At 42.7% G+C, this 14,583-nt stretch overlaps 1 protein-coding gene across 1 annotated transcript; it reads left to right on the forward strand.

The window, feature by feature from the left end:
* The first annotated feature begins 712 nt into the window (after nt 1-712).
* Nucleotides 713-12,523, forward strand: LOC119300786 (bZIP transcription factor 1-A). Its single transcript, XM_037577675.1, has 13 exons — nt 713-939; nt 2,465-2,591; nt 2,684-2,752; nt 3,127-3,213; nt 8,553-8,633; nt 8,728-8,787; nt 8,859-9,043; nt 9,126-9,180; nt 9,371-9,410; nt 9,494-9,726; nt 10,650-10,727; nt 10,802-10,927; nt 11,028-12,523. The coding sequence occupies exons 2-13, from the start codon at nt 2,535-2,537 to the stop codon at nt 11,121-11,123; spliced, it is 1,167 nt and encodes a 388-aa protein (XP_037433572.1). The 5' UTR covers nt 713-939; nt 2,465-2,534; the 3' UTR covers nt 11,124-12,523.
* Nucleotides 12,524-14,583: the final 2,060 nt, after the last annotated feature.

Consider the following 14,583-nt stretch of genomic DNA (forward strand, 5'->3'; position numbering starts at 1 on the left):
TATGCCAGATCAAGATTTAATGATAGCGGGTTCTCAAAATGCACGTGAATTGATTGCTATTACAACTTAGTATTTATGGTGGGACAGACGTAAACTGGTACATGAAGGAAAATTTTAAGATGCACACCAACACGCGGATGGAGCAGACCTCCTATGAGTTTTATTAAGCTGAATGTAGATGCCTCTTTCAATTGCTTCCGGGCAAGCTGGGGCTATCCCCATAGATGACAAAGGAAGATTCATTGTTGGTGAAAACTGAAGGATTGATTGGTGTGCTGATACTTTAACAACAGAAGTTTTGGCTCTAAGATTCGGCCCATCCCTTGCACAGAAGGCGGGATGCAATCGCCTTGTCGTGAACTCTGACAATATGGAGGTGGTTGACACAATAAAGAATGAAGGACATTCGGCGGGAGCGGCAGCGGCAGTGTTCGACGATTGCTATTTCATAGCTTCTGATTTTTCTTTTATTAGGTTGGAATATTGTAATAGGAAAGTAAATAAGGTGGCTAATGAATTTGCTAGGCTAGCGAATTTTTTCGTCACTAGGGATTGGTTTGAGAAACCTTGATATTGTACCTTTTCCCATTGACGATGTATAACTATTATTCCTAATTAATAAAATTGATGTATTTTTTTTGAGATTTTGTGAAAAAAAAGAGCGTCACGACTGAAAGGGAAACAAACCAGACAGCAACGCGAGCAAGAACAAACGCTCCGACTGACTGAGCTGGCCTGCTTGCCTGCCTAGCTAGCACACCACCGAAGCCTAGTCGCTGGTCGCAGCTGCTGCGCGGCGTCCATCGTGTCCTCGTCGTCTTCCTCTCTCCAAACCGGAAGACCTCTCGCGCCACGCCATACCCCTACTACTTTACCCTCTCCTGCCGCTCTACTCCAGATCTCGAGGTCCACCGCGCGGGTCCGCTTGCCGTCCGAGAGGTACCCGACGTTCGTATCGCCCGCCTCGCCGGATTTGGCCGTTGGCCTTTAAAATTATATTACGCAGCGGTGGTGATTTCCTTGGTCTGGGTGATTTTTGTTGGTAGTTTGGAGTCGGGGGTTCCCGAGTTTGGGCCTCTGATTTTGGTTGGAGCGAGGGTGAAGGGTGCTAGGGTTTATCTGTAATTCGCGGCGAGATAGTGCCTACCTGATGCGAGACTTGTGAGACCTGGCTAGATTTTTTTTTGGTCTCGGGAGCATAGCCCCTTTGGTACAGGTTTCGAGTTTAGGCGTTGGATTTTAAATATAGTAGCTAGGGTTTTGTTAGGTGTAGTTTGTGCTTAAGAATTGGCCTTCTTTAGTAGGAAACCTGACAGGCGCGGTAGGTATTTTTTATTAGAGGTTGCTTCAAGCCTTCAAGATTCTTTGTATGTAGTTTATGTTAATGCTTCACTCCTCGCTGTGTTTCCAATCGTCATGTTGGGATGTAGGTTTTGAAGATTTGGATGGTTCATGGGTTTATATTTTTCACCATTCTATTTTGGGGGATCTACTAGGGTTTTGTTGGTGCTTTATTGAGTTTGCATATGTGGCTGGTAGCACCTGGAACTAGTTTTAAAACACCACATGTTACTGTTTTTGTAGATTTTGGGTAGCATAATGCAGCGCTGTAGTAGAATTGTAGCTGTTGGGTTTATGGCAAATTTGCTGTTTCTTTTTTTTTTGAGGGTTCAAATTTGCTGTTTCTAAAAGGTTTAAATTCTGTGGTCCATGGGATTTTCTGCGTTTTTTTGAGAGAGCATTGGCTTGTCTGTTCTATGAAGGACATGAACCACAAACTGTGTAATCTGAAGGTAACTCGACCAGTACTTTGTGATAAAAGGATACTAAGTTAACTGTGTTGCAATTGTGTTGTGGTCACCTTGACGAAAATCAAGCTAATATTTTTAACAAAGGAGCTTTATAGTTATTTTGAGCAGTTAAGTTGGCCTTCATTATTGTAATTTGTTAAACCAAGTCGGTTTTGTACACTACTATTTCTTGAAGCCTTTTATACTTCCTTCCCAACTGTTGGAAGAATTTGAGATCATGAAATAGATGGGATCTTGAGAAAGTGGCTGACGTAATCAAGGTTTTAAAAAAACGCTAGGCATAAGTAGGTTGCCTTTGCCTAGCACCTAGGTGGAGCTTACGCGCCCTAGGCGCAGCCTAGTCGGTCATACAGTTTTGACTAGCAGGGTTGTATTTGGGGTATTATATGCGTATAGACATTAATTTAGAGCATGAAATGAGTAAACTACCAGCTATTGCCATCTGAAAATGGTCCATTTGGCCTGTCAGTGTGACATGGCATGATTTCTTGCTGGAGTGGACAATTTCTTACTTGCCCTGCCTAGACTTTCACTTATGCTCTAGGTGAGGCGTTTGTCTGTCACCTAGCGTGCCTAGCACCTTTTCCAATCGAGGACGTAATACAGTTTTGCTAAATTTTAGCTTACTTATGTTCTTTGTATGGCCAATTCAGGTTTCACTTTATGCCACTTTGTGTGACTGTGGACAATGGAGTGATTGCTGCCCTCTTTCTGTGAGTCACCATGGGAAGCAGTGAAGCAGAGACACCTGCTAAGGCAAACAAGGCATCTGCACCTCAGGTTTTCAATGCTGGAATTGTGGCATTATCTCCGTAGTCTGTACCAAAAATAGTGAATGTGTCTTCCTAAAAATTTGTCCTTCCCTGTAACAGGAGCAGCAGCCACCTGCTACTTCGAGTATTGCAACACCGACAGTTTACCCAGATTGGACCAGCTTTCAGGTGAGGAAGTTCTCTTCCCTGTTTTGGAGATGGATGACTCAAAACATGTATCCCTCTTGTGTGAAAACACAAGGAAAGTGGGAAATTAGTACGTAGGCAGCGACATTTTTTCGATAATAATTGCAAATACAACTACCCACCCTCAATTTTAAGGATCATTACTGATTTTGGCTGCAATGTGGTCGTTCTATTTTTTCCCTTTTGTTAATTCTGGTTACAATTGACAAAATAGCTTTCTCGTGTGTCATATTATTTTCTCGTTGCACTTATTTCCCTTCTTGATTCACACATATCAATATATCTATCATTAATACATAGATCACATGTACTATCTACCCTAGGCTGCTCATCATGTTCTCCATTGGTTTTTTCAGGGATATCCTCCAATTCCACCACATGGGTTCTTTCCCTCTCCTGTGGTGTCAAACCCACAGGGTCATCCATACATGTGGGGACCTCAGGTAAGGTTTCATGTTTCTTTTATAATGGTAGTTAACTACTCTATAGTTTTGTTCCCCTATTCTCTGTCTGTGGTATTACCTCAGAAGATAGAGCACAGAGCCTCTAAAGATATATAATTCTTCATCATAGGGAAAGATCAAATGTGGGTCAAACTTTTGCTAGGAGGAGGATTTTCTATCAACCTTTGCTAGAGAAATAGCTGTGGGAATAGTTGGCATCCGGCTCGCGATTCGAACCGTTGGCTGGGTTCCTTTTCCATCCGATTTGGTGAATTATTGGAGATAGATGTTAGACCACTATTGGTGCTGACAGAAACCTGCGTCAGGTGGTCACAGTCCACGCGTTTGGTTGAATCGCTGTCACGAACGTGTCTAGAATAGGTTCCACATCTTCAAAATGCAGGCGTGCATGTTCTGCAATGTATGGAACACATCACGGCCCTCTTTTTACCCATGTGGTACCCGACATCCCGCAAATAACAGTTTGGTCCAGCTAAGACGACGGATCCAAACACTCCATCCAATTGAACCTATAGCTACTAGGTGCAGAACCTCTTTGTTTTGGTCTTGGGCCACACTCTTTGTCCCGTGCTAGAATGCCATGTACGAAGCGATTCTACACACATTCAGAGGTGAGAAGTTACACATGGATGAACAAGAAGTCATTGTTTTTCAGTTCCATACATACTTAGGTTGATATAGGACCAAGTCTTAATTGATGCCCAATCTTCACAATTTTGAGGTGACCAAGGGGAAAAACACAAGTAACTCTAAACTAGACGAACAAGTTTCCATCACACATGTTCTCTCAAAACATCCAAAACAAGAGATACATATAGACCCACAATCAACAAAGGAGAAGGTAAAAGGATAGAGTTCTTCCCAAATCGTTAAGAGAGATGGGGCCTTGAGAGATGTTCTTCTCCAAACCCTGGTTGTTCTTGATCCTGTGGAGAATCCTTCTTCCTTAGGAGGTCTTGATCCTCTAGGAGGTGGCAAGATGAGCAAAGCTCTCCCAAGGTCTAGATATATGCTTTGCTAACTCTAATATGGGTCCATGGCACGGTTTATATATAGCTAAGAGGCGAAAGGGTAGGTGAGAGGGGATACATGGCCTCTTGGCCAGACCTGCGTGCAGGCAGTGGTCGGACAGTCCGGGTTGGTGGCCGTATAGTCCCGGCTGGTGGTCGGACAATCCGGGTTGCTAGCTGGACAGTCCGGCTGCTGACGCAGGCTTGGGTCCGGGTTGGCGAAGTCTTCGGGAGCAGAGCAATCTCCAAGGGCCGGATAGTCTGGGTTGCTACCCAGACAGTCCGGCTGATGGCCAGATGAAGAGCTGGATGAAAGGTCAGAGGACTTTGCCCGGCTTCGATTTGTGGGTACTGATGTTCCGGGCACTTCATGTCGGGCAATTCGGGTTGGTAGCTAGACAGTTCGGCTGCTAAAGCTGTGGATCATTTCTTCCTCTTCTCCTCCATGATGCGACCTTCTTCCGCCGCTCCTTCATGGAAGGATCCTTGGTATCTGAGTATGCATAGGGTCTTGGATTGAAGTAGTAGCCAGGTCCCGAGTGAATGCATAGGAAGTTTGAAGAGGAAAGTGTTCACCTCGTATTCAATGGTAAAGGCATGGGCTCCAGCATTGGTCCAATTGGCGCTTGGGGTGTTGTTGGAGGATCCATGGTGATGTCCATGGGCTGCTCCACACCATCCCCTCCCCCCTCCCCTTGGGGAAGATCCGTCCTCGGAACCAAAACCTCATCACGATGGAATGGAACCAAGTCGAAGACGTTGAAGGTGTCTCTCACTGAGTACTTGTTGAGTGGATTGTCGATCTTGTAAGCGTTGTTGTTGATCCTTTGTAGCACCTTGAAGGGTCCATTGACTCCTAGAAGCAATTTGGATTTGTGCTCTTCCGGAAAGCGGTCTTTGTGAATGTGGAGTCAAACAAGATCTCTGAGTTGGAACACCATGGGCTTCTTGTTGGTGTGACCTTGGAGGCATGCCTTTGGACTTGCCGATGGCGGTCCTTTTATCTGCATGCATCTTTCTCATGAACTCAGCTTGGTCATTGGCATCCATGTTGACTCGCTCTTGTAGAGGAAGTGAAGTGCAACTTCGAATGAACAACCTGCCGTGAATTTAACACACAAACACGACCATGGTATTATACTATGATCATTGTCCGACGTTCTGAACATGGCACATTCATGGCTATCCAACGCCATGGCATGCAAACATGCATAAATCATCCAAGACAAACATAATACAAACTAGTACTGTGTACGGCCAGTGCCAGCCGCACATAAATATAGAGTGATTAACAAGTCTGGACTTTTTAGTCACGAACATGAATATACAGTGCTTACAGGAAAGGAGTATGAAGTTTATACAATACTTTATGTTGGAAGTAGTATGGAGATAAACATTTGTAGTGGTGTACGTCTAGTTGAGATATTTGATATAAACTACATGACACGGCATGTACATGCGCCATACATATGTGATGGTACGCATTCATCCACACGTACTGAGGCAGGCACCCTTGCAGCAGCAATGGCTTCTCATGTCCACCACTATAGCCTAGGTGATAACAAGATCATAGTGGCTAGAGCCTGCCGATGACAGATGAGTTCGACATCGGAGTATCATGTGTAGACGCCACTATAATGTCATGATTCCACTGCCGTCGAGTATCAATCACGGACGAGGTGAAATGTCTTTGCTTCAGCGTGCGTGCTCGGCACCTGCATTGCTCCACCTTGGGATCCCGGCGACCATTGTCATGCAGTTGATGGCATGACGCATGACTGCAGATTTGCAAAAGGAAAATGAGTGTGATAAGACACCAGTTAGCAAGCTGCACATCCTCGCGTTTTAATCAACCAGTGCCTTCCAAACATACATGCATGCTCCAGTACCAGATATGATGTTTGCAACACCAATGGAGAGAGCAAAACATCAAGTTTAGACCGTCTCACCGGGGAGATCAGCGTTCATCTGGCACACGGCCATTGCCATGTCCACCTAATCCGATGGTATATTTTCCGGGAGACGCGCAAGACCAATGCCTAGCAGGGTGTCCATCTAAAATTAAAAAGGCAATTAGCAAGACACATGTATAGAAATGAATCACATAAATTCGTACTACCTCTTTTGTTGCTCACATCGTTCACAATCCAATTGTTTTGCCGGCACTGGTTTTGGTTCATGGGAGAGAGAGAAGAGAGAGAAACAGAAATAAATAGCGCTGAGAGATAGAATTGTTTAGATTGCATGCAGATCCAGTTAATTTTACAGCTACGATAGACAGGATCGGAATGACCAAGAAAATAGGAAGACCCGTGGGCCAACTAATCAGGCAAAGAAAGATCACTTTTGCTGTGCATGCGACCTGTTTAAAAACATTCAAGATCTGAATAAGATCAGAAGGTAGTAATTGTGGGGGTAACTACCCTTGGTTGTAGGATTTATTTTCCCGGACATCTCTTTTGTACTCCCTAGGAGTACATACTCCCACCCAGATAGTTTGAGTTGGATATACCCAATAAAAAACTAACCGAGAGAAAAAAGTCAACCTGCTGTGTGTGCATGGCGGCATGCGACTACTTGATCTTATTATCAAGGAAGTATATGGGTTTTCAATCAAAAAATTATGGCGATGATTTGTACTACGTAACACGCACCTACTCTCCTTTTTAAATATGGTGATGGGGAATTTATATTGAATTATATGAGATATTGAGCATTACCGTACAAAATTTTGGTATATATATTGCCATGGGGGGTATATACTGTTTTTTAAGTAGTATATACTACTACTCCCTCCGTTCACAATTATAAGATGTTCTAACTTTTTTGTGAATTGGATGTGTATATATGGTTGTGTGTTTGTTCACTCATTTCGGTCCATATGTAGTCCATATTGAAATATCTAAAACATCTTATGTTTGTGAACGGAGGGAGTACTTTTTAAAAGAGTATATGGTAAACCTTTTCAAAGAAGTATGTATTTTTCATCATGGTAATTACTATCTACTCCCTCCGTCCAGAAATGCTTGTCATCAAGATGAATAAAAGAGGATGTATCTAGATGTATTTTAGTTCTAGATACATTCTTTTTTATCCATTTTGATGACAAGTATTTTCGGACGGAGGGAGTACTAGTTTCTGTAAAGTAGTATATAATGTTTTTTTTCTTCTCAAAGGAGTATATGCTGAATTTTTTCCGAAGGAATATATACTGAAATTGTCTAATGGAGTGTAGAATATTTCTGTTTAAGGAGTATGTACTGGTGTTTTGTAAGGAGTATATATTAAAACAAGTACTAGTATATTCAACCGATGGAGACGTATATTCATGCCCAAGATAGAGTACATATGTGCATCAGAAGGAGTATATATTCTCGATTGTACATTCGATTGTACAAGTGCAAAAGAAACACCATTTACGTACTAGCCACATGGATGTGATGTATGTTTGGACTCTGAAATAAACTGAACTTGGCTAAATATCTGAAGTGTCGTTACATACATCCGACAACAGCAACAAACAAGATTCTAATTGATACGAGTATGTGTGTATTTTAGACCACAACACGAGTTCACAGGCTGCACATAAGAGATGTGTCAGTCATGTGTCGTGCAGTCCCATCACGAGCACACCGCACCATCCGGCCAAACAAGCCGCTGTCGTCGAACACCACCGGAGCCGCAACGATCCATCATGCCGATCAAATGATTGTCGTCGTGTGGGAGGAGTTCAATTGACACACTAGGCACAGAAAAGAAGCAGATGTGTCTGCCAAAGACTGATGTATCTTGGGCCGAAGATGCTTGATGTGCTTCACTGTGGTAGTGCTGTTATCTTAGTCGACCATCCTGGTTGGGCAATCCTGCGTGCATGCATATATAAATTAATAGGAGCGAGAAAGCTATTCCTTATGATAACCAGGGATGCAAAAGTTTTACATTGACGAGAGTTGGGCGGCGCTCTTGTTCCGTCCATGGAGTTGGCTGTCGCCGTAGCCGGATATGAGATGCATCTGCTCATTGCCCACCGGTGCAGAGTGTATGCCGGTCTTTAACCGTGGCGAAAGCAAGGGATGAGTTGCTGGCTGCCGGTCGTCATCGTCGCCACTGCTATGTCCACTGGGATTGTGTTACCGGAGGATGAGATAATTAACCATCTAATATAATTTGTGGAACTTCTCTGCAATCGGTCACCAAAACAAAGGAGACTGTTAATATGGTCCAACACTAATGTGTAGCTGTTGTAATACTCTGCATGCACTTTAAAGAGTATTTTTTTCTCATGAGTTTCTTGTTGCCTTTTGTCAGCCTATGATGCCACCATATGGGACTCCACCATATGTCATATACCCTCCTGGAGGAATTTATGCTCACCCATCAATGCGACCGGTATGCTTCAGCATGTTGCTGTAGTTTTCAGTATATACCTAAAATGGTACTGCTTAGAGTCTGACATTTGCTGAGTCATTGCATAATCCTGCAGGGTGCACACCCATTTGCTCCCTATACCATGACTTCTCCAAACGGCAATCCTGATGCTGCTGTAAGACGAGGCATTCTTAGATTGACTGATCTTCTCTTTCATTGTGGAGTCTAATGGACCTAATATTTCAGGGAACTACCACCACTGCTGCTACTGCTGGTGGTGAAACAAATGGCAAATCCTCTGAAGGAAAAGAAAAAAGTCCCATTAAAAGATCCAAAGGAAGTTTGGGTAGCTTGAACATGATTACAGGGAAAAACTGTGTCGAACATGGTAAGACCTCAGGGGCATCAGTCAATGGAACCATCTCTCAAAGGTTAGTGTGTGGTCAATTTCAGTAATAACGAGACTTCCTCCTTGTTTGCAACATTCAGTTTGTGTTACCTCTTTTCTTGCAGTGGGGAAAGTGGAAGTGAAAGTTCAAGTGAGGGAAGTGAAGCGAATTCTCAGAATGTAAGCTTATGGTTCTGCAGCGTTTAATCTTTTTTGATCAGACGTGCATACTTGCCTGTACATTTTTAGGCAGCATATGCACCTTGAGTTTAAATTTGCGGCATTTATGATTCCAGACACGCTATACCATTTCATGTTTATTTCTTGTGAGAAGTCTTAATATCTTTGCATTTTTGAGTAATCTTTACAGGATTCACAACACAAGGAAAGTGGACAAGAACAAGATGGAGGTATGCCGATGAAAATTCTTATGGTTCTTGCTTTCATGTTTGCACTTTATGAAGCTTCTTAACTTTGTTGTGCGTGCTATCAGATGTCCGAAGTTCCCAGAATGGTGTATCACCTTCACCATCCCAGGCGCAGTTGAAGCAAACTTTGGCAATTATGCAAATGCCATCAAGTGGTCCAGTGCCTGGCCCAACAACAAACTTGAACATAGGAATGGACTACTGGGCAAATACAGCAAGCTCCTCTCCTGCATTGCATGGTAAAGTGACCCCAACTGCAATTCCAGGGGCTGTGGCCCCAACAGAGCCGTGGATGCAGGTTTCTTCTAAGACCTTATCCTGGGAATTATAGATTATACCCTTCCCTATTTTTGTAGCCTCTACTTCTCTGCTTCATAAATACTTTTGTATTGCTTGGTTTGTAGCCAATATACCAATTTTTTGGCTATGACCAAAACTTTGGTCTTGGTTTGGATGGTTGCCAACTTTTTGGCCATGCCAGTTGCTCCTTTCCAACTCTGCTCCGTCTTTTTAGCCAAAGTTGCCCAACTCTTGGGCACACATAACCTTGACCAAGATTTTGGCTAGCCAAGTATTTGGTGGGGCAACCGTAGACTCAAACCATACACACCCTTTGTGCCCAACCTTGTATATTTTGTCAGACCAAGAAATAAATCTTTTGCGATACAGGTATCTATCCGAAAGATCTCTGTGTTTAGGATAACTTCATACTTCTGTACTAGGAATATAATTGGACATAGGCTGTGTTAGCATTGTGGTGGATTACCATAATCGCATTTGCCCCACCCGCTTTTGCCTATTTTAGTGCTTGTTTGACCCGCTTTTGCCTACTTTTGTGGCTAATCTTCAACAGCAGATTTTAAAAATAAGCACAGCTCATCACAGTTCAGCAAGCTCAAACTGTGAGCCATAACTACTTTACTCATCATGAATTTTATTTACTTTCCCCATCTTGCATACCATGCACTGTAGGAGGTTTATCACCCTTTTTTCTTGTCTAGTAAATACTAAATAGTAATGATAATTATTTGTCAGATTGCAGTTACCTAAAATATAAACCATTGCTACTTTATTGAAATATACCAATAAACAAAATAAATCCATAATTCAGTTTTAAGACTATTGAAGAGGCACTTCAGTATCAGTAGTTTCATGGATAAAAATCTGAAATCTTAGTTTGGCAAATGGAGAAACTAAATATTTTGACTACCCATTATCCAGGATGAACGTGAACTGAAAAGGCAGAAAAGAAAGCAGTCAAACAGGGATTCTGCTCGCAGATCTAGGCTGCGCAAGCAGGTATTTTGTTTGTTCATCTCAAGACATACACTTTTGTCCCCTCCAGTTGATGAAGCAACTGTGTATTTTTGCAGGCTGAATGTGAGGAGTTGGCTCAGCGCGCTGAAGTATTGAAACAGGAAAATGCTTCACTTAAAGATGAAGTGAGCCGGATCAGAAAGGAGTACGATGAACTTCTGTCAAAGAATAGCTCACTGAAGGTTTGTCTTCCACTTTTTTCCTAGTTTGATACTCTGAAGCATGTTTGTTAACATTTGAGTTTTGTTTTATTTCTTCTTCTTTTCGTTTGTTGCTCTGTAGGATAACGTTGGAGACAAACAACACAAAACTGATGAGGCAGGACTTGACAATAAGCTGCAACATTCTGGCGATGACAGCCAGAAGGACACTAATTGAGCTATCATGCAATGCTATCAGATCATAGCCCTAACTAGATTGTTGCTGGCGCAGTTGTAGTATGCGTATTGACTCCGTACTTATTGCATTTAATTATTACCAGGTCGTGGTAAATCTTAATGCCAGCCTCGTGTGCTGGTTCCTGTTTCACACATGTCTTGGCTTATCTTTTAGAAGTCAAGATGTGACTGAAAATGTAGGTTGTGAACCAGTTCACTGTATCTGCTAGAAATTGTTGGTACTTTCAACTTTACAGATCTGTATTGCTGATTGTTATTGTTATGTATACCTGAAGAAATATCAGTCTTTTAATTGTCAGGTTGCCGTTTGGCTAGGCTTGACTGGTGCATAGGTTATGTTAAATATGAATGCATCAATCTTTCTCACACATTTGATATGATATAGTGAACAAATGGAGGACTTCTGCTTTGCCGAGTGTCTCAAACGTTGTAACTATCAGAGACTATCTTTTTTTGTTTCAATTTTTTAGTTTTGCTTCTTTCAATTCACCTGAGTTGTGCTGTGGGTATGCTAAATTTTGGAGTGGTGATCAGAATATTCGTTTCAAGCTCATAAACTGCTTTGCCATATGCACTGTTGGTAAAAAAAAAATGTGTTCTTAATTCTCACTGATAACAATTTGTTTTGACCTTTATGTGTTGGGAGTAGTATTTAGCTCAAATTTTGTGATTGCCATGATCCACATAAAATGTTTACCATTCGGCACCTCTCCTTAACAGTTGTATTCAGTTTGTGTGCAGGAATGAAGTTCTAGGAACATGATGGAAATTTCTCTCATGGAATAAGCTGTGCTTAGCATAGGTATGTCTGCCCTACAAGGAAATAGTTTATTTGGGAGTTCTGTTTGTATAAGTTGTCAATTATGATCTCTTGACTAATGTTTTATTGCAAGTGTCTCGTATAGTACTCCAGAAAGAGTTCTTTTATCCATAACAAGCCAAAACGCTAGTAGGTTGAACTAGTCGTTGGGGAAAGGAGACATCTGTTGAGCATGGATCTGCCCCTGGATCCTAGAAAATGGAGAACATCAAAACTATCATCAAGGTAGTACAAGATGATCGAGGTTGTAATGCACAACTGTCTGAGTTCTGTGGGCATTCTGCTGATTCCAGAGTAGGACTTCTGGCAGAACCCTCACGCTGCGAGATGTTTGCAGCAGAAGCTGCTTCTAGTGCTATAGTTTTTTTTTTGACGAGTGCTATAGTTGTTGGAGCTGTGTAGGAGGGGTATGCTGAACTATTCCTCTTCGTGTCACTGTTGGCCTTAAAAGTCCATCTATTCCGTGGCACCTCAAGTTCCTCAGCGGCAGATTTCTGGACTGGTGAGCTCAATGTTGTTCAAGTAAAGCTTCTGGTGCTCCCTGTTGGTTACTGTGATCATCTGGTTTGTGTGGTGTGTGCGAAGTATCATTCTGTTGGGAAGCCGGCTGAGGTCATTGAACATGAGAGGCGCTGGGATGGATTCCGCAGCCGGAGTGTAGGCAGTAGCAGAAGGTATGGGCTCCGAGGTTTGCTCCTCTACAATCCACTATTATGGGTGTTGAACAGGATGAGTGTACTGCCCATGCACTTATTTCCAGCTTGAACTACTACTGCGGCACAGGCTTTGCGCATGTTGAGAGGTTGGTGCACCGTCAGCTGTTAAGGTGGCGCTAACTGTTCTAGTGTGTAGGCTGAAACATCATGCGATTGATTTCATCAGTTAGTCTAACTAATGATAACTCAGCAAATGAAGGTGGTCTCACATCGCGCTGTAGCCTTGGGAGTTTGGTTGCCAACAAAGTTTCCACGTACTAAGAGTCTGTTTGGGTGCTCTTGTCCGCGGCTCCAACCAAACAAACACCTATTTTTTGGTGGAGCAACTAGTTTAGGGGCAACCCTGGTTAACGAACCAACATGTGTGCCTGCTCGAGGATGATGTACCAGCTTTCGCCAATTTTAGTTCAAAATTTGAATTGTGCCATGGAATATTACAATTTAGACCTTTTACTCCACCAATTTGTTGATTTCTACTGTTTTTTCTTTTTAAGGAAGTTTGTTCCTGATGTAGATCATCCCACGGTCATCTCCACGGACCCACCATTGTCTTATCAAGCACCAAGTGGACTGATGACAATAGCTCGTGCGAACATTCGGCCTAGGGCCCGGACATTTGGGGTCTTTCATCGGGCTGGACATCTGCCCCCAACCTTGTCACCCGGCACCTGTGCATGCACAACCGGGCCAGAGGCTTCATGTATCCCCTCTCCTCTCTTATTTCGTGGAACACTATATATAGACCCGCTCCATCTAGTTAGGATCAGCCAACATTATGATGAATTAAAGGGGAGCTTTGCTCATCTACCCTTCTCTTGGAGAATCAAGACCTCTTGGAGAAGATCCCTCGAGGATATTGGCCTCCTTAAGGAGAAGATCCCCCAAGTGGATATCAACACCTCAACTTCTTCAAGGATTGGGATGAACTAGTTCGTCTCTACCTTTTTGTGTTGGATTTAGACCTTTTGTATCCCTCTATGTGTATGTGAATTTAGCACACATGTGATTGGATCTTGATCAATTGAGTATTTTTGTGTTTGTCTCTTGATTTGCTCCTTTCCTGACCTCCAAGTGTGAAAACATCATGAACTAAGGTTTCACCCTACAATATCCATGAATCAGAGCAATGTTGATTCACATCTTGGAGTCCTATCCCCCACTTTCTAGCATGATTTTGTTTGCTTTTGCCCAATTTCAAAAATTCCCACAAAAATAGCCAAACCATTTTTTTTATGATTTGTTGGTTTGATGATGTATCGTTGATTTTGATCCATATTTGAAGTGTTGCAGGTGGATCTAGCTTCTTCACACCAACCCCACCATTTCCATGCACGAAATTTGTCCAATTTTGGCAAAAAAGAATTCTTCTCCAAGTTCATCTCCCCGAGAGTTCTTCCACGGATCTCAGCAGCCAAAAATCCGGCCCGACGCCTGGACATCCGACACGTCGCAGCCAACACCTCCACCTTTCCCAATTTTGGCCGTTTTCCCAACATGATGAGGACATCAATACCACAATTACACTCATGACCCCTGCTGTTACATACATGGGACTAATCACTAGCTCGCGCACGCCAATTAAATTACCAGGTACTTTCGTTTTTTGGTAACGATTCTAATGTTCATGAGAATACGATGCTGTCCAAATTAGATACATTTGTTTTGCTTACAAATGAAGTGCCTAGCTTACACAAGAGGGATGAACATTGGAGCATGATCAAGCATGGAGATGATGACATGTGCAAGGGGAACAAGAACAGAGTTTTTGGTGGAGTTTTCAGCATTTTTGAGCCACCATGATGACGTACAAGTGCATGGACGAAATATGCAAGATGTCCTTTCATAAATTTCGTCCATAGCTTAATATAGGTGCTGCACCACCTTATTTTTGGGCTAGGTCCATG

The sequence above is a fragment of the Triticum dicoccoides genome, chromosome 5A (genome assembly GCF_002162155.2).
Source record: "Triticum dicoccoides isolate Atlit2015 ecotype Zavitan chromosome 5A, WEW_v2.0, whole genome shotgun sequence".
Taxonomy (NCBI): Eukaryota; Viridiplantae; Streptophyta; class Magnoliopsida; order Poales; family Poaceae; genus Triticum; species Triticum dicoccoides.